Source organism: Mytilus edulis, chromosome 6 (assembly GCF_963676685.1).
Source record: "Mytilus edulis chromosome 6, xbMytEdul2.2, whole genome shotgun sequence".
In the NCBI taxonomy this organism is placed as follows: Eukaryota; Metazoa; Mollusca; class Bivalvia; order Mytilida; family Mytilidae; genus Mytilus; species Mytilus edulis.
In genome coordinates, this window is record NC_092349.1 from 87,748,690 (window position 1) to 87,776,176 (window position 27,487).

A 27,487-nucleotide genomic window follows, 5' to 3' on the forward strand; every position below is an offset into this window, starting at 1 on the left:
TCATCCAAAAATATGTGGTTTCTATACAATATTTTTAAAATAAGGGATATATTTTGTTACTTCAGGTTTAAAGATGTTACTTCCGAAACTATTTGAATATTTACTTGACACTGATTCCAAATATATTAGGTTCTATATACTTTTATATCAATAAGGTCAAACAAATAGCTACTTCCGGTTTACACATGGTCACTTCCGGTTGTGTTTTTAAGGTTAAATGGTTGAAACCTATTGCAAAAGGTCTCATGGCTTTATCATATATACATATGAGGTAAAACCAAAGGTCAAAATCTCTAATGTCAAATTAAGCTATGACCTTGAGATTAATTGCAATGTTATAAATCAAGGACTCCAAATCAAAAGATCATAGGTCTTATTTATATTTGGTTAATGAGTTATATCACCATACGCATATTTTTACATACAAGAGGGTCCAACGTACACTTGCAATCAAAATTTACATGTTACAACATGTCGCAACTAAAAATTTAGTAAAACTAATTTGTCGATATCTTATCCGTTTTTTTGGAAATAAGTGAAAATAAGCCAAAGTCAAAATTTTGAATATGACTTTGACCTTTGACCTTGACCTAGTTTTTATTTTATTTTGGTTCATAGATAACTCATACAAAGAAAATGATTTTGGTTACGCTGGGTAAATTTCAAAGGTGCATAAAGTGTTCGATATCATATACCAAACACTTTATATCAACGCGACATATTACGAAACGAAAATTTATCACAAGAACAAAATAAGGCGGAAGAAGAAAAAATAATCAGAACAAATACAATAGGACTTTCAACAGAAAAGTGGAAAGACCTAATTATCAGAACAAATACAATAATAAATCGTTTAACTTTGGAAGAGCAGAATTTTTACGAATGACGTTGATGAAGCCAAATTATTTAATATTGTAGCTTTGACAATTTTGATACATATCTGTTCGATAATACTTCCAAATTTTAAATGACATATATTACAGTGTATGTAATGTGCGAATCCTGAAATGACATTTTCACTGTATCCGTGATGAATTTTCTATGTAGAATGATAAATAAACAGACGACAAATTCACAATTTTTGAATAAAATGAGAAATAATATACAATATGTACTGTTTTTATAAATTCATGATAAATGTATTTGATGCGGACGGGTTTTAATCGCGCAAATAGTCATCCAGGTTTAAAATTGATACACAGATAGATAAATATTAAGAATAGTTCACGAACAGAGCGTGCAAGAGTTTTAAAAGTAGCAGTCAAGTTTCATTTGTAGAAAAAATGTACCTTTTAACATGATTAATAATGTAGTATAACTTAAAACAGGTTGTATTGTTCATCTTGTTGATATTGAATGAAATTCCACTTTGTTGTTTTTCTGATGCGATTCATGTTTACTGTTGAATAATGATACCAGACTTTCATTTTCAATGTAGAGCGATTCATTACTGTTGTATATGCGATGCATTTTCACAGAAGGATTTTAACTAATTTTCATCATATAAAGTCGTAATTTATCAAGATGCTTGATTTTTTGCCGACTTGTTTCTTTATCATAATGAGGCTGACTTCATACAGGAACTTCTTATGAAGAAAGATAAGAAGTTAGCAATATCCTTTAACTCTACTTTCCGCTATATAGATGATGTTCTTTCACTAAATAATTCAAAATTTGGTGACTATGTTGAACGCATCTATCCCATCAAAGTAGAGATAAAGGATACTACCGATACAGTTAAGTCGGCCTCATATCTTGAGCTACATCTAGAAGTTGACAATGAGGGTCGGTTGAAAACAATTTTTTACGACAAAAGAGATGATTTCGGCTTTCCAATTGTGCACTTTTCATTTCTAAGTAGCAACATTCCAGCAGCACCTGCATACGGGGTACATATCTCCCAATTGATACAATATTCCCGTGCTTGCATTTCCTATCATGATTTTCTTGAAAGAGGGTTCCTGCTTACAAGGAAGCTATTAAACCAAGAGTTCCAAATGGTGAAGTTGAAATCATCCCTTCGTCAATTTTACGGACGCCATCACGAGTTGGTTGATCGTTATGGAATAACCGTTTCACAAATGATATCGGATATGTTCCTTACGTCGTAACTACAATCCCCTGCCCTTTCATGAATGTGACCTACAGATTTAGACTATATTTACCGGATTTGTTATCACATAAGCAACACGACGGGTGCCACATGTGGAGCAAGATCTGCTTACCCTTCCGGGGCACCGGAGATCAATCCTAGTTTTTGGTGGGGTTCGTGTTGGCTATTCTTTAGTTTTCTATGTTGTGTCATGTGTACTATTGTTTGTCTGTTTGTCTTTTTCATTTTTAGCCATGGCGTTGTCAGTTTATCTTCGATTTATGAGTTTGACTGTCCCTCTGGTATCTTTCGTCTCTCTTTTTTCAACCGACTCTCTAACATAATTTATGAAGTCAGAAGGATTGATTATGTATGCATTCTTTGTGATTGAACGTCTGAGGTAATATATCAATAAATTCCGTAAAAATGGCATTTATTGCTAATATTGTCAATTCTATATTCTCTGATCATTTGTTCAGACCCAGATCTATATGTAAGATTAAATATATACTTTCCTATGACACGTCATCATTGTTTACATATATCTTGGACAGCTAAGGTAGAAACAATTAGATTTTGATTTTCGAGGGGGGGTGGGGTTTGATTTTTTTTTTAGAGACAAACGTGTTTTTTTTCTACATTGAGCCAAAGTAACTTGTATTTTTTTTCAAGGCAAAATAACAAAAAGATTTTCATTTCACGATTGATTAAGTGGTAACATTTCCGTTTCGCACGAACAATTGTTTTACATTTGACGTCTTAATGGCTGCACAATTAATTTGTGTAATGCCATTTTATATACATCTTATACAGTGAAGAAAGTTCGAGCAACAATCGAGTCACCTTGATATATGTTTGAATTTCTCATTAATCGTTAACTATATTCTCGATGTTTTACTTACGAACGGTACAGAACTATGACGAAAAAAAAACATAAAACAAAGTACAAAAAAATATCGATAAACAGTACACAATGTTCGAAATCAACCATAAGTTGGTTATACCCATGTATATTCAAGTGAGCATCTACGACCAGCTTGCTTTTGAAATATCATCAGTATTAAAGTCATATTTTAGACTATTTTCAGTTGTTGCATGTCGATTATCATACAAAACAATAATGAAAATACATCGCACCTGCAAAAATTCCTCATCAGAAATGATTACACTTTCAATGATAATTCATCGCATCTATAGTTAAAATGAATAGCATCAAGTCAACAATATTATGAATTCAGCTGCTTTAATTACACTTTTTTAAGACTTTAATCTTGTGATTATACATTAGAAAGTTATATTCTTATTAAATTGTGTTAAAACATAATTTAAATCAATTATTTCGTACTTTCAAAAAGTAAACAAACGCAGTTTTCCCCGTCATCTGTTATTCTACAATAGACATACTCGTATGTAACAGTGAAAATGATTCGCACTTTACATACATTGTAACTAAATTAGATGTATGTTTCATTATAATACGTTATTCTGATTGGCTACACTGCAATATCGCTTTATTCCTCAATCAACTTCATTACAAAATAAATGTTATCATTCATGATGACACGAGGCCCCACAATAAACAAATACATGATATTGTAAAGTCATGTATTTTTTCTTCATGAAACTCGTTTTGTAATTGATTGTGTTGTAAAATGTCAATCTCCGGCGCAGAGATCACATATCCGTTCCGTTCAATACTTTGTAACACTACACTCAATATGACCTCAGGTCATATTAAGTGCAGTATTGCGGAGCATGTATGGAACGGATATGAACTCTGCGCCGGAGATTGGTAAAATGTTGACCGAAACATATCTTAAACGTAATACTCAATATGTGTACATGTTTTACAACCCTATAAAATTCAAAAATTAAACTTCTTTTTTATAATATTGTCATGCTACAACCATCAAACAATGCATTGTTTTAACATTATCACGGAGAACACATGCAGTCATAAATATTGCATTTTTAAGGAAAATTAAAAATAACCTTTTGAATGAAAAGGCTATTTTCAAATTACACAGTGATATGAAAATTACATATAATATGATTAATTCACAAAAATAAGCATTTAGTGGTTAAATACAGGCCGACCCTCAGATGGATATTATTAATCAGGCATTCGGCCTTTTTTGCCGTCATATGATAATACACATGCTTTTTTGTTTGAAATGTTGAATGTCTTTATTTATCATTATAGTACATAACATTGCATTCGTGCTTTAGCATATTTGTTTATTGTACTTACGTTGACATTTTGTAACTGTGGAATTGAGTATTCTTTTGAAACCCGGATTACAACGGCAACTTGTAGTAAGACTCTTTTCATTTAGATCGGGGCTGTTACAGCTTCCTGGCCAACACCATTTACTCTCCCATGAACACATGTCTAAGACAAATCAAAGTGTTAAAACCTTGATTAAAAAAATTAAAAAAGCCGACGAGTGAAGGAAGTATCTTTCCCACAAAACCTACATGTTGGCATGTGTAGTCTAACCTTGATGGAGTATTTACAGACAGATTACTGTTGATAGTTCAATTACTTGAGTTTTAATCCTGCATATAACAGTATCAGTGGTAGCTCTTGTTTTATAAGGGCAAATTTAACATGCAAAAAAGTAAATTTAGCCAGGACAAAGTTACAGAAAATCGGTTTCTTTTTGGACTATAAGAATGCTAAAAATAACCGTAAATAACAGATTTGATATCTAATTTCACATGTTACTTTCAACAATCTAGAATTAGATAAAAAAAAAATCTGTGGTCAAGGAATTACAAACAAAATAAATTTTACACTTATAAAAAGGTGCGCAGTCTTAGATTCAAATTAAGTCTTTCCGAAATCTATACTTCTAAAGGAAGAGACCGATTGTATTGAGCCAAAACTCTTCTAAAAGCATGCATACAAATTAAGTCGGAAATATTTTTGATATGACGTATTAATGTATTGTTTTGGTATTCCTAAATTAATCTTTGAAACAATCTTTTTCTACTACAGGAAATGCTAATTTTGGAGAAAATATATAATTCGAAGAGCGTTATCGATCAATGTCTTATGTACGCTTTCGTGAATGCTCAGTCGACGTACTGCCCGCGAAATTTTGTATCAACACTTGTCCAACTGTATCGCTAATTCGCGGGCATCTTATAGTAATTATGATACAAGTGAACAGCGAAATGTTCAAATGAGCTAGTGTTTGTTTGCTGTAACATCTTTAAGTGCTATGTGTTTGGGTTTTTTTCAAATGGATAGGTAAAAGACGCGTGTTTTGTGCTGCTTTAAAGAAAAAACTGCTATGAATATTTGTTCATTAGAAAAATGCAAAAATCTTATGTTTTCTAGTACTTTAAGTAATTAAAAGCAATATCAACTGGTACCTTTGCATTGTTTATCAACAAGTCTGTATAGCAAATTCTCATCGTCACATTTAGTACACCAATATTTAGAGCAAGAGGTACAATCAATTTTCGAGCATTTTGAAATCTTGGGTTTGTTATCTGAAACAAAATCAAATGACATGTATTACCACTTTTACCATTTCTCTTTGATATAAACATATATCTTGTATTGGTGCCAAGGAGACAACTATATACCCAAATTACATTATAAGCAGTCGTTTGGCCTCCAACATGAGAAAACCTCATACGCATAGTCGGTAGAAAAGGCCCAGATATAAAAACATACGAAACAATGATATAAAAAAAACTGAAGGCTTGTTTATGACAAAACAATTTTCGAAAAACAAATATTAGATAAACATTAAATATAGGTAAATCATATCAAATCATAATGCGTATGTGCCAATATTTTTTCAATTTCTAGATGTAACTTATGACAAAAGATAATGTCGAAATATAAATTCTAAAGATATTATCAACATCCATATATGTTATATTTTTATTTTAAAAAGACGAAAATATTAAACTTTAAGCATGCATATAAGTATCAAAATCGAACATCTTACCTGCTTAGTGTTTATCGTCTTACTATTCAGGTAATAAAAAGCTGTGACGGATATTGACTACCAATGTGTTTGCATATCAACAATACCATCAAATAAAACAATACAGTGAAAGAAATGTTTCTATGTTATTATATTAAAAACTGGCACATTGATAGAAGAACAACAAAATTGTGTGTCTTCAACGCTTGTTGGTGCGTTTTCATTTAAACTGTGAAAGCAAGCAATATAAAACATGAAAGAAATAAAATACCTGCCGGGCATGGTAAAGTCCAGTCTCCACTTGCCCCAAAGCCAGTAGATATACCGACATCTCTTATTGTAAGAGGAGATGTCTTGTCAGTCCATGTCATAATGGATTTTCCATCGCCTTCTATCACCTGGATTGCTCCGTTCTGATATATAATTTCAAAGTTTCGAAAGGAATATGGGCTCAGAATGTGTCCCTTGTGCTCGACCTTTGGGGCTTGTTGTTTTGCATCACGGATAACTGACGCTGTATTGTCCCAACCTCCCAATACGATCTCATAAAGAGCGTGGTTTTCATCGTGTGATGATAATAAAGCAACGTGTACATCATGACTGGCCTTTACTCCGAACTTGATACTGCTTTGTTCAAATGATATTCCATGAGATGACAACAGTTGATATCTATATTGATCTGGAGTGTGAATTTTGTATTTCACACATTCTGCAATTATATAATAAATTGCGTATTAAGGAAGTCTGCAACATGCTCATTAATATAATGCGAAATAATACAGAGGTATTTCACTATCTTTTTAACCAGAAAAATATTTGCTGACTCATGGCGGTCGAAATAGTTTCATTTAAAAACTTCATTTGTTGGAGGAGATGAAGCATTACCAACCATTTTACATGTAAATTAGACCAGGATAGCCGAACTGATGTCTTTTTTGCAACATTATTTGTACCTTTGTTTTGTATAGGACACCTGAAAAAAATTCTGGAAATTAAACTCCGGTGGAGTTTTCTATATATTTTTGTCATCCGCTGTATTTTTTTTCACAATATATGGTATGTGTTTATATGCGTGCTTTTAAGTGAATTAAGTGTTCACAGGCCAACAGTCTTCGTATAACATAAAATGCGGATCAATAAAATTAGTAAAGGTTTATGTTGTACGAAGACTGTTGGCCTGTGAACACCTAATTCACTTAAAATGGCATACAAGTTAAAACTTTGTAAAATGTTAAATTAAGTTCGCTGTCACATAATAACTGTGGTTCGATCATAAAAAAAATGGAAAGGAGATATATCTAACTCGGTGTCAACTTGCATACTTTATCATTAAGTCATTTCATATCTAAATCTAAGAGTTCAGTATGTTTTTACACTGTCATATATGTGTTAAATGTAACAATTGAACACTTTGTGTTTACTTCAATTGTAAACATACACTATTGGTAATGCTGAACTTTTCATTTTTGGTACTTTATTCTTTACAAATACATTTAGTCCTCCTGTTCGACCTGCATTGTTTTGTTTAAGATTGATCAAGATAAGATGGTGTTATAGCGCAGATTTTGGTCTAATTAATTATCATTAACAAACAGCGAATCAAAAAATATATATATAATATTTACCAGACATGGAATAAGTTGATCCAGTTTTACATCTAGACAGGGTTGCTAAAATCATACATTTGGAGAAAAAAAATTGTGAAGCCCTTAAAAACTATATACAATAGACAATATTTATCAATAGTAATAATAAAATAATAGCATTCATACGTTTTCCGTTGTATTTAAGTTTGATAAGACACAGACAAATTAATAAGAATTAACAAATACGCATGAGGGTTTATCAATCACAAAATTAAAAGACACAGTCAAATTAGTTTGCTTGTGCCTGTTCTAATCAAGTATTCTTTAAACAAGTAGTTATTGTTTGCTCAAAGTCTGCCATAATTGTTGTTCGTTTGTTATTGAAGTAATGTGTCTTTGTGAATCGTTTCACATTTTGTCATAAGAATGCCTTTTACAGCAGACTTTTCAATGTTGGTTTAGTCATTGTTGGAGGATGAACGGTAACTAATTGTTGTTGACACAGAATTTTACGTTTGGTTCCTTAACATAAATTGTTTTCTTGTTAAATACAGTTTAAATTCATGGAAAGTAATAGCATGCTAAAAATAATGATTAAGAAGAACAATGTTTTATGTTTAAGTCGAATGGTCTGTACTTTAAAAGATATAAAAGGGATCTGGTAATTTTCTGAAATTTACCTTGCAGCTGTTTCCTTACGAAGAACTAGAAACGGTAAATGCACATCTCTGTACTTAAAGAGGGTACAGAAAGTAAACGAAAGCTAAAAGCTATTTCAAACGAAAATATAATATGATGTTAGTTGAGGTACTTACAAATAACTAGTACTAGGAATAATATTTTCAAAGACTGAAAAATTAAATAATGTTAATATATTATAGGAAAGTAAGCATTATGTCTGAATATATCATTAATGAAATAAGTGGTAACTCGAAATGTATTAAAAAGAATCATATGTGTAGAATGGGCTATTCTTATGGGATGTAAGATGTAAAAATGAATTGGGCGGGAAAACTGCAAGCTAATTTAAAAAGTACATTCAGTAGGAAAGTGTGATTGATTAAGGATTGTTGGAAATTGTATATACAGTAATTACGATAGTTATGAACCTTATCATGCATATTGGTTTTATTTTTAGATGAAAATAATAAGGTCATTTGCAAGTGAACGTTACTTCAGATATATTTTGTTTAACGAGGAGAAATAGGAACAATGAAAAAACTTCAGTGAAAAATAAAACTTCAAGATAACACGGGCTTGGAGTAGTAATAAGGAGACTAGTATTACCAATGTTATTTCAACTGACCTGGCGGAGCTTACGTTTTAATTTGCATGAGGACAGTCGATTTGAAAATGTGTGTGATTACGATGATTGTCGTAACAGTTATTACTGATTTCTAATCACCTATCAGTGACCTCAAAGGAATTTAAAAAAGAATGACTGGTTAATGCATTGATGAATGTATCCTAAAACACCTATCTATAGATGGACTGGTTTATTGTGAGCGAACTGGATAAACTCCGCCCAGTCAAGTGAAATAAATTGAGTAATAGTCGTGTCCATATTTCTGTCAGACTTTGGCACAACTTTTTGAAATTTTGGATCCTCAATGTTCTTCAGCTGTGTACTTGTTTGGCTTTAAAACTATTTTGAACTCAGCGTCACTGGTGAGTCTTATGTAGACGAAACGCGCGTCAGACGTATTAAATAACAAGCCTGGTACCTTTGATTACTATTTGAGGGATAAGTTCCTCTTTGTTGGATGCAAATCATTGTAATAATCATTGATCAAGACCCAGTATAATAGAAATTGAACATGTATCATAGCTAAATGTCATAGCTTGTTAGACGCATGTACAAATTGTATCGCATGAAAAATAAACCCAATATACTTGTTTTTGTGTATTCAGATCGTAGTCTATAAACAAACATATAACGTATCTGTTAAATAATTCGTAATGGTGGTCGTAAAACTTGTATGCTAATTTTGGTCATTTTTAACTTATAATAACCATAATCCCAAATCCATTAAACTTTATGAGATGCAAGCACGCAGTATTCAAAACCCAACATTTGAAACTAATGAATAAACAACAGAAACTTAATCAAAATTCTAGAGTGATTTCATGTGTTCAGGAATGGTGAGCAGATCATGCACCACATGTGACACAATTCATGTTGATCATGTAATTTAAAGTCTCGTGATAAGCCTTAATAGGTAGGTGACATTATATTGAAAAGGATACTTTGTTACGATAATTGAAACATCTGTCGTCATCTCTGATACAGATATTCCATAACGATAGACCAAGTCGGGATCATAAATATATCTTTAAGTAAAAATAAAAAACTTTGCAAGATGCTAGTTTTGTCTTTGGGAAGGTTCAGTATGAATTCTGTGTCATATTTGTATACAAACAAGTCAGTAGGTAGTGGACCACAATAAATATCAACTGGATAATTACTGAATATTTGCTGAACATCAAGCCACGCATATTATAAGTTGTTTTCTTTCAGAACCACAAGAGTTTCTTTTCAAGAAACAACCCGGACAATACCAAGTTTCAATGAAATTACTTAAAAGTAAAAACACTTACCATAGTTTTATATTACTGCAATAATTATCATCTTCGTTCCAAACTAAAATTGTATTGAACATAAATAGCTGTATTTCTGATAAAAATGTTGGTACACAGATAAATCTTAAAGTGGTTTACCCCAAACAAGTGTGTATAACTACCTGAGTGTGTTAAATGAAGTCATCACTTAGTTAAGCAAACAAGGTAAAATATTTGAAAATACAATTTGATGTATATGTAAAGTTTGGAAAAGCAGATGGCTGTCTTACTTAGTTATCATTCTTTTTACAGACTAACTTTGTTTGTCCTCCGTAACAATCCATTTCTTTTTTTAATAAATAATTACAAAGCTTACAGTTTGTTACACGTTATGTGAAAACCAATAATTAAACGTTTATATATACTTTGTCCGCATGAATCGAAGATATAAAATCTAATTGCTAGAAAAGTGGGAGTGCGTGTCATGATTTTAGTAAGCTTTAATAAAATTGAGAATGGAAATGGGGAATGTGCCAAAGAGACAACAACCCGACCATAGAAAAAAACAACAGCAGAAGGTCACCAACAGGTCTTCAAGGTAGCGAGAAATTCCCGCACCCGGAGGCGTCCTTCAGCTGGCTCCTAAACAAATATATACTAGTTCAGTGATAATGAACGCCATACTAATTTCGAAATTGTACACAAGAAACTAAAATTAAAATAATACAAGACTAACAAAGGACAGAGGCTCCTGACTTGGGACAGGCGCAAAAATGCGGCGGGGTTAAACATGTTTGTGAGATCTCAACCCTCCCCCTATACCTCTATCCAATGTAGAAAAGTAAACGCATAACAATACGCACATTCAAAATCAGTTTAATACCTTCCAACATATTACTGAGGTGATCGTACGTGTTTTATGGCTTGTTTGAAAAACAAATGTCAGAGATACAAGGCATGTAATTTTTGAATGCATATTCCGTACACCTTAGACTCATTTATGGCGCTTTTGTCATAATGATCATAATGTATGCCGCATCAAACATGACCTCTCTCTTTCCCGTGCCAGTATAAATGCATGGCACTAATTATTATAGTCAACCGAAATTTATAGCCTTATCAACAGGAATATTTTTTTCCATTGACTATACTGGATTGGTGGTATTACATCTGTATGTCCCCGTATAAAGGAATCGAACAAATTGTAGTAGAAACCTATAACAGGCGTGAGGCCTATATGTTTACTAGGCCACGCTTGTTACGTCTTAATACGACTTATCGAGGATTATGAGATTAGAGCAGAGCTGCCAAATGTATATCGAACTTTGTTTGTAGACTTCTTGCATTTACAGTTATTAGTTTTATGCTTCATGTATATTTGCGAAATGTGGTTAAAGTAATCTGTCAGTGAAACATATTTTTTCTATAACTTGAATCAATGCATAATCAATGTATAGATTATCTAAGTTAGCCCTTTGCAAACAAAGTAAATATCCACGTCTCTCGTAGATTTATAGATACAATGGAACTTATCTTATGTCAGAAGTAATTGTCGACTACTTTCAAACATTTTTTTAATTAATTGAAACATTCCTTGGAAACTGTGTATTGCTACCTCTCGTGGTGAATAGGGTAATGTCTATATTTAAAGATTCTCATAAATTCAAATTGAACAAAGCAATCTAGATTTATTGTACAACTTCTATAGGAAAGAGTGAAGACCAAACATTGTGATAACTATAAGTCACTGTCAATTATTTAAGTTCTATTTTCAGTATATGGATACAAAATAAAGATTTCTATAATTTTATATTCAACGAAACCAAATCATCCTTTACCTTTTGAGAAACCACGCCCCAATGGTCATTAACATGTAAAAGTCCGTTACGACCTATTTCTGGCCCAGATGGGTTTTTTTCTGTAAAAAGACTGATGGATTTTTTTTACTGAAAAAGAATAAATGTAACGTGGCTCCTTGTTATCCAATAAGAGAAGATATGGAATAAAGTGAAGCTAATTCTTAACGATATGAAGAAATATATTTTATTTCATATCGGTTAAGAATTTGCTTCTCTTATTGGATAACAAGGAGCCGTATTACATTGGTTATTCTTCAGTAAAGAATTATATCGGTCTTTAACAGAGAGAAAAAAAATGGACCAGAACATAGGCTGTTAACGGACTTTTACACGTTAATTACCAGTTGTATGACAGTGGTATTGACTGCGACTTCGATGATGACCTCGCCTACGACTCAGTCATTATTGCTGTCTTAATCAATACCACTGTCCAGTCTATATACCACGATAGTGAGCAGTTTGTAAATAACTATTATATAAATATTGATATTTTGAACAACAGCTTTTATCTCTCGAGATATTCTTCCGCATGTGTCAACACACATTTTCTGTATTCATAATTTGTTTCTGATATATATATATATATTTCTCACGACAAACCATTTTCATTTCATTTATATATGTTCTTTAACAGTAGTGTCATGTATATTTGATGAAATAAATATATAACAAGCGATAAGGAATGTTATGTTGCACTGGATAATGTCTGCGTATTTATTCAATTTACTTGAAATAATGGGTGCTTAAAAACGCAAGAATTGTTGCGCCAGCATAACACCGGAATGACCTCTCAAAGTCATCCGCTGTAAAAACTTATACCAATATCTTAAAGCGATCAACATTTGAGCTGCCTCAGATAGAAATCGACCGTATAAATACTTTGGTTGATGTTTTAACAATCAAATACGAAATAAAAGTTGTTGTAGATTATAATATCAACTCGATTTTCAAGCAGTTACAGAATTTACACACAATTTTTGTTTCAGCCAGACCTCCAAAACTGTGTCTCGGATTTCCAAAAACATCAATAGAACAAAATCTATACCCAATTGAATTTAGTGGTCTCTTATGAATTGATGTTGCAAACTTCATTGAAGATTTATGAGAGAATGAAATACAATAGGAAAAATCTGAGACACGGTTTTGGAGGTCAAACTGTGTTGTGCAAGAATCTATAAAATATTTTGGGATGCTATGAATAACAAAGAAGCTAAATTCATTTAAGTATGGACATCACAATATGTCAACTAATTACATAGCAATTAATTATGTAATAATTATGTCATAATGAAATTATCACAATTTGAAAGATTAATCCTTCTTCTTTCTTTTGGTACCTCATTTATAAAATTTAAAGAAAGATGGGTGGAATTACATCAGTTTAAAGATGTCTGATTGGGGATGAAAAATCTTTGTATTGTGCTACCTTAACCGATGTCAGGTAGACAATATATTTATAGACACAATAAAAATGCTTACTAACTTCCATGCCTTTTTGTTGTAATTATATTGTTTTAAATTCCGCGTTTTTATTATTTGAAGAACATTGTCGTATCGCGGTATTTATGGGCATCATGGTTTCATGTCAGTAGTAATACACTGGTAAAAATGCCACACATGTGAACATGCGTGACACATGCGTTTCACATGTGTGTCGCACGCATGTGAAAGAGACGTTTCATGCCACGCATGTGACACATGTGTGAAAAACGAATGTGATACGCATGATATACACATGTGATCATGCGTTTTACATGTGAATCACATGTGTAAGGAAAAACACCTGTGATACATGCGTGACTTCTGCATACAAAAGGCATGGTGCCTGTATTAAAAATTTTGCAAAATATGTGATACGCATGATATACACATGTGATCATGCGTTTCACATGTGAATCACATGTGTAAGGAAATACACCTGTGATACATGCGTGATTTCTGCATGTAAAAGGCATGGTGCCTGTATTAAATATTTTTCAAAATGTATTCGTATTTGTCCAATTACCATGATCGTTGACATGTATCGAAGTTCTAATGTGAATTAAATGGGTTATACATGGGTTTTCCATATATGTACACAGGCAAATTTTGTTCAGGTAAATTTCATGTGAGATTCACCTGAAACAAGCTTATACATGAAACTCGCGTTCAATTAATGTGAATTGAGCTCAGCTAACATGAAATTCATGTTAAATTTTTCATGTGAAGCTAACCTGAATCAAGCATTCATATTATTTTTTTTTAAATGAAATGAAGGTGAATTGAGCACCAATCACACAAATTCACAGTATTTGAGCATATTTTAGATAAGTCAATGCTAATCTATATATCTAGTGCACATTCTATTTTGATACAAATAAAAATTCTTCTTGGTCTTGACTATGTGTTCATACTTCAATTGTATTTTACTTTCTTGATCCTTATCAATACAAATCCAAACTCACAATATCTCCAATGCAAAAGATAAGATGTAATAAAACAAAGAAGGGAAGCAAATATCCAGGTTACCTTAAGTTCACTCCTAGAATTTTGTTGGTTACGTTCAAGTCGCAATATTTTTTTAAAAAGTGATGTAAGGATTGGTAATTCAATTAAAGCATATGTATGCACTGATGAATATTTCATTTTTAATATGTATATATATAAGTCATTTTGTGGTTATCAGTCATGAGACAATCCAATCCCATTGTGGAAATTGTCTTACTTGCAAAAGATGCCAATGCTTCTTTAAAAATTTTGAAGAAAAAAAGTAGTTTACCCTGCCACATATTCGTGTGCCTGTTTTAAGCCAGGGTTTCAGTGGTTGTCTTAAGTCTCATCCTAATAAAAAGCATATCTAAAAAAAATTGTGTTAATAGCAGCTCTTTGATTGGTATAGACTCTGGTTAATTAAGTAGATCATGACATTGTTTAGACAACTGTTTATTGTTGAGGACTGTACAATGTATGTTAGCACCTTAATGCCTTTCATATGTTTTTGTTGTTGTGTAGCTGTCTGATTGATTTATCCCTCATTTCGCATTATATTAATAAATTGAAATAGAAAGGTTCTGTTAAATGTATTTGATATGCCATATTGAATGCCTTACAGTTGTTTACAACTGTTTCCTTCTTATTTCAAAACATATTTTGACAAACAACAAACATATCTGGCGTATACACTAAATTTAGTCCTGGTATCTATGATGAGTTTTTTTATACCATTAGAAAATTTCAAAGTTTGGCTTCACAATAATATAAAAGTTCTTGTTCTTTCAAATATTTATATAAAATTCAGTTTAAAACATGCATTATTCATTTTTAGACTATAAACAATAATTTGAATTTGAATTGTCATGATTGTATTATATTCTGAAAGTACTTGTGTTTGAAAAAATATACACAATATTTAATTCCATGTGTTTGAGATTTCTTGAATACATCACTCCCATATCATGTCTTTGTTTAAGAGTTCTCTCCTGCATGTATCTGCTGTAATTGCTATTTGTACCCACGGCTTCCTTCATACATTTGCACTTATCCTTCTAAGATGTTGCTTGAATGATAAAATCCTGTAATACATTATCAGCCATCAGACTCTTGGAATACAGTTGCTGTAATTAAAAAAAAAAATACCATAAAATATTGGCTTACCAATCAAGCAAAAATGATAACATAAATTTGATAAGTAATGATTTACCAAACTTACATATATATACATTGTATATACATAAATATCGTGTGAACAACTGGAGTGGAGAAATAATAGTTGTTGTTTTTGCAACATGTATTTATCTTGGTTGTTTTTTTTCGCTTTTATGTAAATCAGGCCCTTAATTTTCTCTTTGGAATTGTTTTACATCTGTCATTCCAGGACATAGCTTGCTTGATGCTGTACTGGTTTTGCTCATTGTTGAAAGTTGTACATACATGTAAAGTGATCTTTAGTTGCTAACATTCAGTCATTTTGACCTGATGAATAGTTGTCTCATTGGCAATGATACTACATATTTTCCTTTTTTTTTTAAATAATGAAAACTAACTCTATTCATGCATGTGTACTACACATTACCTGTGTATATAATATGTATGGCATGTGACCAATTTAACCAGATACTCCGCAGGGTGCAGCTTTATACGACTGAAGAGGTCGAACCCTGAAGGTTGAGGCAAGTATGGACACAACATTCAAGCTGAATACAGCTCTGAATTTGGATTGTGATTAAATAGTTGACACATCATAGGTTTCTGACACAGAATAAATGTGGTCTAATGAACTTAATTTTTTTGCTTTTGAGCAATTTACTATGCTGTTGAATATTAATCCTCTCAAAAAAAAAATATTTGAAGAAATTTTCTTTTTAAATTCTGAAATCTAAAATGAGAAAAAAAAATTGACCCCCACCCCAATTTTATTTCCACGTCCCCCTTTCTCTTAATCCAAAAATGATCTCAATTCAAAATTCTAATGGAGTTTGCAACAATAATTATATAACTACTCATTTAAATACATCATAAAATATTAAAATATAAAATGTCATACAGTCATGGTTAGAATTAATAGTAACTTCTAAAAAAATAAATGGGGAATGTGTCCAAAAGGACACAGATGATGCCCCTGCTAGCATATAACGTTATAAAGGGACATAACTCAAGAACTGTAAAAGTGAAGATGCCAAAAATTGAACTTAAACTGAGTTTAGAGGTAATAAGCATTATATACACATTTCATTAAATTTAGTTGAGACAAACTTAAGTTAAGAGAACAGAAACTAAAAAATTCTTCAATTTTTCCACTTGTAAAGGGGCATAACCCTAGAATGGTAATCAGAGTGCTTGTAATCACTGAATGGTGAAGATTGCTTTAATTTATCAGTTGGTAGTTAAGTGAATATTGCATTGTATATTGTACATTTTATATAGCCTACAACGTGATACCAATATAAGAACGCAAACATTTTGCGGTCGTATAAAAACGGGGACCAAATTAAAAAAAACTTAATACAGGGTTTGATTCAGCATATTAACCCTTGTCGTGCGGGGGCCGTAATATTACGGCCGTACCCAGAATACCGTTATTTTGGCATCAATGGCGCTCCATACATTTAGAGGTCATCGTAATATCATTTATTTCGTAGTGTATGAACGTTTCCTCAATCTGAAACTATTCATGTCATGTTTCTCACTTTAAATATTCATTTTGAGCTCAAATACGAACATCAAAATTTGATATCGGACAAAATTGGGTTTTTTGGAGGGGTGGGCTTACCTTCAAGGTCTGAATCACGGAGTTCAGAGGATTGAAACCTTGACAAATACCGTTAACCTAAAGGCACATAACGACTGGTCGTGTCTATTATCAAAATACGCCGAGGAAACGACTACTTCCGGTTGCAAGTCCAGTTAAAGTTCAAAATTGGAAAAATTCCGAAATTTGGTGAATTTTGGTGCAAATGACCTTCTTTACACTGATGAACCCAGATCAGTTTCACTCCGACCTAACAACTGTTGTTCACTGGTGTCCACGCTACATGTAAACTACAGATGGATGCATCTATTAGCATCTCTCGGACTTACAGGTCGAGAAAAAGAACGAAAAAAGGTCAAAATTGACGCTTTTTGTACCTGAGGACCAACTTTGGGGCAAATTCCCCACAAAAAAATTCCGCCTCCTCACCCTGTGATCACCTATTTTAGATTTATTGTAATCAGTATGCATCAGCATCAGGGTACAGCTCATTTGCATATCATTTGCATATTTTTGCAAATACTCGAAATTTAGACAATTTCTGAAAACAACTCAGCATGGTAAGGGTTAAAGAACCCCAAGAATTCAAGAATAAAACCCCATTGAAATTGGTCTAGAAATAAGCAACTTATACAAAGTATTAGAGAAGTATTGTTTTTGGCCCCTAATTCATAAACAGTTTGTGCCATAACCATTGATAACCCCCAAAATCAATCCCAACCTTTTTTTTTTGGTATGGAACCTTCAAGTCCTTGTGGTACAATTTCAGAAAGATCCATACACTTATACACAAGTAATTGTCTGGAACCTAGGAAAATACTTATTTTGACCCCTTTTGGGCTCCTTGTTCCTAAACTGTTGGGACCATAACCCCAAAATCAATCCCAATCTTCCTTGTGTGGGTTCAAACCTTGTATTTAAATTTCATAGAGATAGATATCCATTTACTTAAACTAAAGTTATTGTACGGAAACTATGTCCAGTGGCAAATATTTTATGTATTCAAAACAAGAACAACTTGTCAATTCATAATATACATTGTATAGGCCAGTCTGACTAGGTAGGTTTGTAATATAATAAATGCTGATTATTTGAACTTCTGAGTGTGTGTGTATGGAGCAGGAGGGGATCAGGGTAAGGATGCCTTGAAGCATACTTGACATTGGAAAGAGAGAAAAATAAGCAAGTGTACATGTACAATTATACTTGAGAACAGAGTGCATCAAATTATTTATATTTACTGAAATTCTGCAGATGAACATACTTTGATATGAGTTCTTTTTGCAGGACATTCACACCTACATGTACAGTACATGTTCACCAGTGGTTTTAATACTGTACTTTCCATTCTTTTGGTATCAAGCTAAAATTGTATAAAATCTAAATTATTTAATCAAGAAGTCCATGAAGTCCAGACAAAAACTAGATGTAGTATGAACATATTGAACTAATGCTCACTAATTTTCACCTTTACAGAACTACATGTATATGTACTTTTACTTTTGAGTGAATGCAAAGAACATGTAAGCAAACAACAGAAAGAAGATCAACAGCTTAGCTAATAAATATATGTACAGTATGAACTTTCTGGTTTTAATTTATCTATTCTGCTGTATACAGTTAAAAAATCATTCTAGGCATTAATTATTGTCAGATGTTTATTAGATCTTGTTTTGCTGTTTTAAGTTAATAGGCAAAAATGTTAAAATACACCATTTTGATATAGGAAAGACTAAACTCGTGAACATTAGAGCTGGTAGAAGTTTCTACAATTTTGATATTATTTGTCTCACTGGTAGTACACTACACTGTAAAAATCTTTTTGAGAAAGAGCAGGTGCGACTTTTTTAATTTGAATTTAATGCACTACGGAAGAACTGTATTCTCGGGCCTGTTGTCATTTGTGTTATAATCCGTACTTCAGGCAATTAACAAAAGAACAACTTTTCAATGTACATGTATCTTGCCAATGTGTGAATAAATTTACTGACAAAAAACACGTCTTGTGTGTGTTTTTGTTAGATGCATTTCTTTTTTGTTTATTGTATAGATCCGGTGAGTTAAGCCCTTTTCACATCAATATACATGTACCAGGTTAGGTGGGTTTGGCACCACAAACTGCTAGCTATATAGTCTAGCCCCCATCACATTCTTCAATTAGTATGTGCCTGTCCCATGTCAGAAGCCTGTAATTCAGTTTGAATTGTTTTACAAATTTTTCGTTTTCATTTAGGGTCTTTTTATATACCGGACTACTGTAAATTCAGAAATTATTGTGAGGTTTTTATTAGCATGATTATTGCTAAAAATGGGACAGAGTTTAGTTGTAAACGCAATAATTTAAACTCGCATTTTGAAATATTTTTTATGAATTTAACAGGATTTTTCTCAAAATCCTAAAAATTAAACTTGCATTTAAGTCTTAAATGATAAAATCAGAGGCAGATTTAGGTGGGGGCCAGGGCCCCCCATTTCTGGGAAAAATTTGGTTGATTATATAGGGAATCACTGAATCATGACCAGAGCGGGCACCCTCTTAGGCAGTCAGTGGGCCCTCACTTATGAAAATTTCTGGATCTGCCACTGAAAATGGCAATGGTGGCAATAATAAATGCACACAATATTTCAGAATTTACAGTATATATGGTATAATGTATGGGCTTTGATAATGGTTAAAGGATGTATGTTGACCTATAGTTGTAAACTTTGATGTCATTTGATCTCTGATGAGAGTTGTCTTTTCTCATTAGTGTAAACAATTTTTTTTAAAAATAATTAGGTAATTTAAACATTACAATATAAGACACTTTTATTAGTATTAGGATTGGAAAACAAGTGAATTTTCACTTTTACAAATTCCTCTCTTTTCTTATTTGCAATCATACTACATTTTCTTATTTTTATATTTACATTACCTTTCATCTTCTTGAGCGGTCCTCTTCCTCAGTACAACAAGAGGGTCCTAAAAGCATGATTTTGAGTTGGCTAAAAAACCTATAAGATATATTATGATACAATTAACAGGTTTCTTTGCAATTATCTGGCAAATCACTAAAAAAATTAAGCATATATAAGAGTAGTTAAATAAATGTATTCTCCAATAAATCTTAGGTCCGAGACCACAATCATTTCGTAGTGCATTTCTTTTAGAACATAAATGAAAATAAAAAAAATCCCACCTGCGCTTTCTCAAAGAAACTTTTCCAGTGTGTTGTACTACTTTTGGGACAAATTATATCAAAATTATAGAAAACTTCATCGGCTCTAACTCAAAATATGGACAATTTTATGTTTAGAGCGTCTTGAAATCTTTTGACAGCTTCCGAACTTGAAGTGCTAATTTTCAACCTTTTTCACCTGGACCAAATCACTACTTTCCTTTAAAATTCTGGACCCAAATTTTTTTACAGTGTAATTTTACCCCCCTACTTGCAATTTGAGGCATTAAACATGGAGAAATAAATTTGGAAGGGGTATAAAAATTAATGGCAAGTAACCCACTGTCAACACTAGGGACTTTATTCGTGAACAACGAAAATCCGAACAACGAAAATCAAGGGACGACAATTGTGGTCTCGGACCTAATACATTTCCCCTGTTGACAAGGCAAAACTAAGGAGGGAGCCGGAATATTGAATTGATTGGATCAACAAAGGTTCGATTAACTACAATGTTGTCATTAATAGAACAACACCATCTCCAATTCACTGTTTTACAGTGATTTTATCCAAATTTGAATCGAAGAGGCAACTTATTAACCTCCAATTTGTAAGTTTTCATTTGTATGAAGTCATATTTAGCCATGACGTCTTTGCGCGAAAATCATTCATAAAGTTTCACAGATTTTTTTTGTATGTCAATTTATACATTTTTTCAAACTCCATCGTATTATATCTTTTTGTTATGAATTAGAATCGGAATACCAGTACTGTAGTTGAAGAGTTGTCACCGTCAATTGTGGATTTGACGGTTGCAAATGCAGTTTTACTGGTGACAGTCACATTTTTTTAAAAATCTGGGTAGATAAGTTTTCATTTTTTAAAGTAGGGCAAGTTGGCAGACCTTTATAACATATATATAAAATTTTTAAAATCCCACCTGCGCTTTCTCAATGAAATTTTTACAGTGTGCTGTACTACTTTTGGGACAAATTATATCAAAATTATAGAAAACTTCATCGGCTCTAACTCAAAATATGGACAATTTTACATATAGGGCGTATTGAAATCTTTTGACAGCTTCCGAGGTGCTCATTTTTAACCTTTTTCAGCTGGACCAAACTCTACTTTTCTAAAAAAAATTAGGGACCAAAATTTTTTTACACTGTTTTTTACCCCCTTTCTTGCAATTTGAGGCATTAAACATGGAGAAATAAATTTGGAAGGGGTATAAAAATTAATGGCCAGTAACCCACTGTCAACACTAGGGACTATATTCGTGAATAACGAAAATCAATGGACGACAATTGCGGTCTCGGACCTTATGCATCTTTATTGACAACATATACCATGTATACAGTAAAAAAAAGAATATGAACTCGTGATACACACAGAAACGTAAAGAAAAGAAATGAGCAGTGCCTTTTCCTATCATAAAAAAGTGCCTTGCCCTCCACTGGCACCCTGCCCCTTTTGATTTCTAGCTGGAGCACTGTATATTGATGTTGTATTCATTTAGATTTTTCCCAAGTAAGGTGAGTTGCCACTGTCATGACTGTTGGCAGGAGTATAATTAGGGATTGAAGTATGAGCATAAAAGCATAAAAGATTTATTTAAAGTCAGTTATACATATAACAATACAACATAATTAAGCTCTGTAGAGCTTTTATCCGACATGCAAGCTGAGCTGTCGGATAAAAGCTGAAGTTCAAATTATGGCATTGTAGCCCACATCTTATATTTTTTACACAATTTATATAGTTCTATGAAAGAAAAGCAGAAGTTTTAGAAGCCCACTCCAAATTTTAGGGGCAAATGGGCCCCTGCTAATTTCAAACCTGGATATTTAACTGGATTTGATCCAAAGTTGCATATAAAGTGGGGTGAGTTGGTAAGGTAGTTCCCACTTGGATTTTCAAGGGTTTAGGGGGGGGCTATGATGAAAATGTTATCCTGCATTGTCGTTACTCTTTTTTTTGGGGGGGGGGGTCCTGGCTTTTAGATTTTTACTCAAAACTCGTCCTTGATATTTCACTTTCATCCAACCCCCAACCACCCTATTTTCTCCCATACAATTCAAATGGTAGATGAATGAGACTGAGCTCCCTTAAAAAGAGTGGAGCAATTTAAAAAAACAGGCCGTGTTGTTAAAAAAAGTGGGGCGTTTGGCGTTTTACCAGTGGGGCGAACTGACTTGCTTCCGTTTTTGTCAATTTTTGACTGATTTTCGGGGTTAACATGCATGACGTGGATAAAGTGACTATATATTTTTTCATGAAAGTATAAAACTAGTCTAACATCGTCCTAAAAATGTGCATGATTATATTTACCTTTCATTGGACAAGTACAAAAAAGTTATCCGGATACACTTTTGTTGCGATGACTTTTTAAAATGTATGTTTCGTTCCCCGGTTTCTTCCAGTTAATCGGTAGTGTAACCCATTTCAGTATATCTGTTTACAATAGCTTTTTGAACCATCTGTTTGAAAAACCAAAGTTCTTTGTATCAACTGTCTGACCATTTCAAACATCAGCAGACGAGCGTCCTTTCGCGTCATATTATACAAAAACGACCACGGTGAAAAGATTTCCGGTTTTCCGTATTCGAGGATCCAAGCTTTCGTACATTTACGTATATCATATCATTTATGTAAGAGTTAACTTAGTCTGGAATCGAGAATGGGGAATTAAATAAGGACAAAAAAAAAAAAAAAAAAAAGTTAGTTAAAAAGCAAAAATATAGAATAAAGGATCATTATTCTCAGAGCATATATGTCTCTGGAAGAATCATGAGAATAAAGAAAAACTAAATAAAGGATATTCAAACAATTATCTATTATTTATAACTCATTCACATTTTGTTCCATTCATAATTAAATAATTGTGCTGAGGGGGGCATGATGGTGAAGTTTGGAAAATTGACAAACGAGAATTACTCTAAATCAGAGAATAATTAAATGTAACTGTTAGACAGTTAGAGTGTCATAAATAAAATATCATGTACATATATTTTACAAAATGAGGTCACAGAAAACACAGATTTTTGTTATTACTAATAAGAGTCTGCAATTTGAGTATAACTGTCAGTGGCGGTTCCAGAGGGTGGGGGCGTAGAGGGGCATACGCCCCCTTTGCTTGGACATTTTTTTTTTGTAAACTGATTAATCAGACAAGACTTCAAGACAAGACTTCGAGAACTTTGCCATTTCCCGTGTATTTTTTTTCATGCTACAATTCTTTACATTAAATGATGTTTTTTGTTGGTATTTACTGATTATGTTAAAGTCGTGTGATTCGCTATAGTGGAGTTGACCAGTTCGCCGTAAAAACGTCACTCAGTCATTTTGAAATCCAAATTACAGTAACACATGGATAGACTGAGGATGACAATCATGACATCTTCAAAGCGACACAGGATTGATAAGTCTAAAATGACAACGAGTTTATGAATGACGATCGACAAATGGAGACATAAAGGCCACAACCCGGCCACTGAGCAGGATTGAGTAAGAATGTATTGACTTCTATTTCACAATTCCACGAGACAGAAACGGTTATACTCTATTACACTTTCATAAAAAAAAAAAGCAATATTATTTACCTACGAAAACATGTGTTACCCAAAACGCCTCGGCCTATTTTAACTAGAAATAACATAGCTGAATGATGATCCTCAGTCAACATAAGCTCTAGATACGAACCATTTGTTTGAGAAGGCAGTCTGAGATATTTGAAAGAAAAAATCTGACTCTGGTTTTTGCCTTTTAAAAACAAAAATTATGGCCGTATCTGGATTGAAAACAATAATCTTGTCCACTTTTTTGCTTTAAGAAATGAAAATTTCGAACAGAATCATTTAGCATTAAATAAACATGATGAATAAAAAAACCGGGCATATTTTTTTGGGGCGGGGTTTTGCATGTGTGACTGGAACGTCAACTTGTTTCGCCGAACTGATATATTTAATACCTTTTTTCAAGACCATACTGCAAGCAGCTGCTCAGTGGCCGGGTTGTGGCCTTTATGTCTCCATTTGTCGATCGTCATTCATAAACTCGTTGTCATTTTAGACTTATTCGTAGCCTTTGGTTAATTTGGAACCCCTCACTTCCCTTAATGTTGTTGGTTGAAACATTTGGATAAAAATTGCTTGTTTGTCTTTCTTAAGGTAGATCATAAGTAAATATTTTTTGAGACAGAATTGTCTTAAACTTATCCAAAATGAAGATTTTACTATGATCTTTTCAAAAATATAATAAAAAGTATGGGTCACCGTGCTATTTTTTAAGCTATGAGTCGTTGAAAATTGCTTAAATTTGGTTAGATTGTTCATGGAAAAACACATTTGTGTGCATAAAAAAAAATCTATGAGATAGAATTTTGAAATAAATTGTGAACAGATAGGTTTTGTAATATATTTAAAGAAAATGAAAAGAAAAAATGGTGTCACCGAACTTGTTTTCTTGCTACAAGTAAAAAGAAAAAATTTCCCTATCAGTCTAGTATAATTTTTTTACTAAAAGAGTTATCTTCCCTTAAATGGCTAATTTGAAAAAAATTATTCTAAAAGCAAAACAAATAATATTTGTTTATATATTTTGTATTATACAGTAAATTACCAAGTTTTCTTTATATTACTTAACAGTCTATCCTTTAAATTGCAAATCTGTCTCCAAATTTGCAGATTTAGGCAAATAACTTGACCGATTTTTTACTGTGATTGTACAATCCAAGATGGCGGTATACCATTTATCTACCTTAAATCGTGTCGGTCTTGTTGTAAATTTCATCGAAAAGCCCGGCGTATATCTGGTTTACAACAAGAAATCTGTGAGGTTATTCTAACTTAACATACAACAAACGAGAGTTTTCCATGTCTATTTTTTACTGACAATTCCCACATGTAATTATATATCAGTACATAGCTTTGGTTCCATACTATCATTTTATGAAAGACAATTAATAGGGAGAATACAGCATAAAAATTTAAAATGTCCAACCCTTACACTTTACACCAACTTTAAAATATACATGCCCAAATAGGGAACCATTAAAAATATGCATTTTACACTTATTTTATGTTTTTTAGCCCCAAAAAGTCCCATTTTTCTTCAAAAAATCTTTAAAAAACTTCGCTCCACCCCCTTTCTAAAATTCTGGATCCGCCCCTGCCTGTGACCGTGTCCAACAGTTGTCAGTGAATTAGAAATTTTACTATAAATCTGACACAAGTTCAGTTAAGAATCTGTGACAATTTGGATTTTCCTTGTAATATTCTTAGGAAATGTCCTATAAATATAAAAAAAGAAGATGTGGTATGATTGCTAATGAGACAACTATCCACAAGAGACCAAAATGACACAGAAATTAACAACTATAGGTCACCGTACGGCTTTCAACAATGAGCAAAGCCCATACCGCATAGACAGCTAGAAGTTTCAAATTCCTACTGCCTCATTCGCCTCCTTCATTTAAAATTACATCATAGGCGGATCCAAAAGGGGGGAGGGGGCTAAATGTTGGACTTGATCTGTTTGTCCAAGGTTAAACAATATATTTTGTTTTATAATTCTCAACTCATGAACTATGCAAACATTTTTAACACTATCTTCTCATTATATTCAACAAAAAGCTCACCAGTTCTTATCTTCACATGTTTGTCAAAATGACCAATCAAATCAAAATTTTACTTACTAAATTTGCCGTGAAATATTCTAAAACATAAGTTGCCAAATATTGAAGTTCCTAACTGTTTATAATTCACAGTACCTGAATTCACTCATGTATTCCCCCCCTTTTTTTGAGAAAAAAATTGATTGATCATATAAGGAATCACTGAAGTATTACTGGAGCGGCCCCCTCTTAGGCAGCCAATGGGCCCCCACTTATGAAAATTTCTAGATCAGCCACTGCTTATGAAAATTGCTGGATCCGTCACTGGCACAATTTTTAGTTTTATGTCATCGTAAGTCCAACGGGTTACTGTTGTTTTTATCCTTCATTCTTTTGACTTTTCTCAATTTATTGGATTTATGGCTGTAATTAACTACTACTTTAATTGGTATCCAGTATCGTACGGAACGAAGTATGTAGACTAAGTGTTTGTCGTGATTTAAACACGATAGTAGTGTTTCTTTCCCCTAAACATTATGAGCCGCATTGAACAGGATAGATAACCTCAGACCTCAAACAGTTACACTCTGAAACATTTTCAAGTACTTTCTATATGCTCATGTGTATTTTCTTGTTAGCATAGTTTTGTACTTGGACAGGTAATCAGAATGATCAACAATCATGTATTGGCAATGTTAATTGGTCACGTTTGTTTGACTGAACAACCAAACCAGGTAATTTTTAATTTTGATAGCCTCACATGTCATGCATGTACAATGTTAATGTATACATTCAGTCATTTTTATAACACAAGGGTTACAAATAAGAAAATCCTAAATAAGATATGCAAATCTATAATCAAGTGCCATAACTTACTGTATGAAGCACCTGTTTGTTCTGAGACTACTATAACACATATATATATATGTGTGTGTAACTGTTATAGTATTCTCAGATTTGATTTAAGAATTATAAGGATTAAAGACATTTTTCAAACTCACAAACATTACCAACGGACTTTATTCAGTTAGAGAGTTAATCGCCCTGGTTTATACATCACTAACCTCTAGAAAAAAATGTTAAGGTTTATGTACCCTTCTGTAGCCATTTTTGTACGAACTTTTCAAACTTCAATTGTATCAAAACTACAGATATAATGAATAATAGAGATAGGCCATTTTGTACATATTCCAAGGGAAAACTTGATGCAAAGCATTATTTTTTACTGTTCCATTGCATTTAATAGAAAAAGAGGACTTTGTGGCAAATAAATCAAGATTTTTATAGAAAATCCACAGCCTTTATCATTGTACTCTCATATTTGGCAATTTGATGACTGATAGATATAGGATTATTGCATGCAGTGCTAGCATTGATTTCCTTAAAACAAGTTTATAAATGTAGTTATTGGTTAAGACAAGTATAAATATGGCCAAAATCAAGTA

General features: G+C 32.6%; 1 protein-coding gene and 1 long non-coding RNA gene across 2 annotated transcripts in view; both read right to left on the reverse strand.

Annotated features, from left to right (window-relative positions):
* The window catches only part of LOC139526725 (uncharacterized), a 30,709-nt gene extending 23,038 nt beyond the window's left edge, over nt 1–7,671 (reverse strand). The window contains exons 1-2 of the mRNA XM_071321889.1: nt 7,665–7,671; nt 6,311–6,748 (exon numbers count right to left, since the gene is read on the reverse strand). Coding sequence (XP_071177990.1) covers nt 6,311–6,748; nt 7,665–7,671 — 445 coding nt within the window. The remainder of the gene's footprint in view (nt 1–6,310; nt 6,749–7,664) is intronic.
* A 7,615-nt stretch (nt 7,672–15,286) lies between these two features.
* Nucleotides 15,287–23,006, reverse strand: LOC139528805 (uncharacterized). Its single transcript, XR_011665684.1, has 4 exons — nt 22,760–23,006; nt 20,186–20,264; nt 18,535–18,633; nt 15,287–15,636 (listed from the first exon to the last, which is right to left on the reverse strand). It is a non-coding gene; the product is annotated as an uncharacterized lncRNA (long non-coding RNA).
* Nucleotides 23,007–27,487: the final 4,481 nt, after the last annotated feature.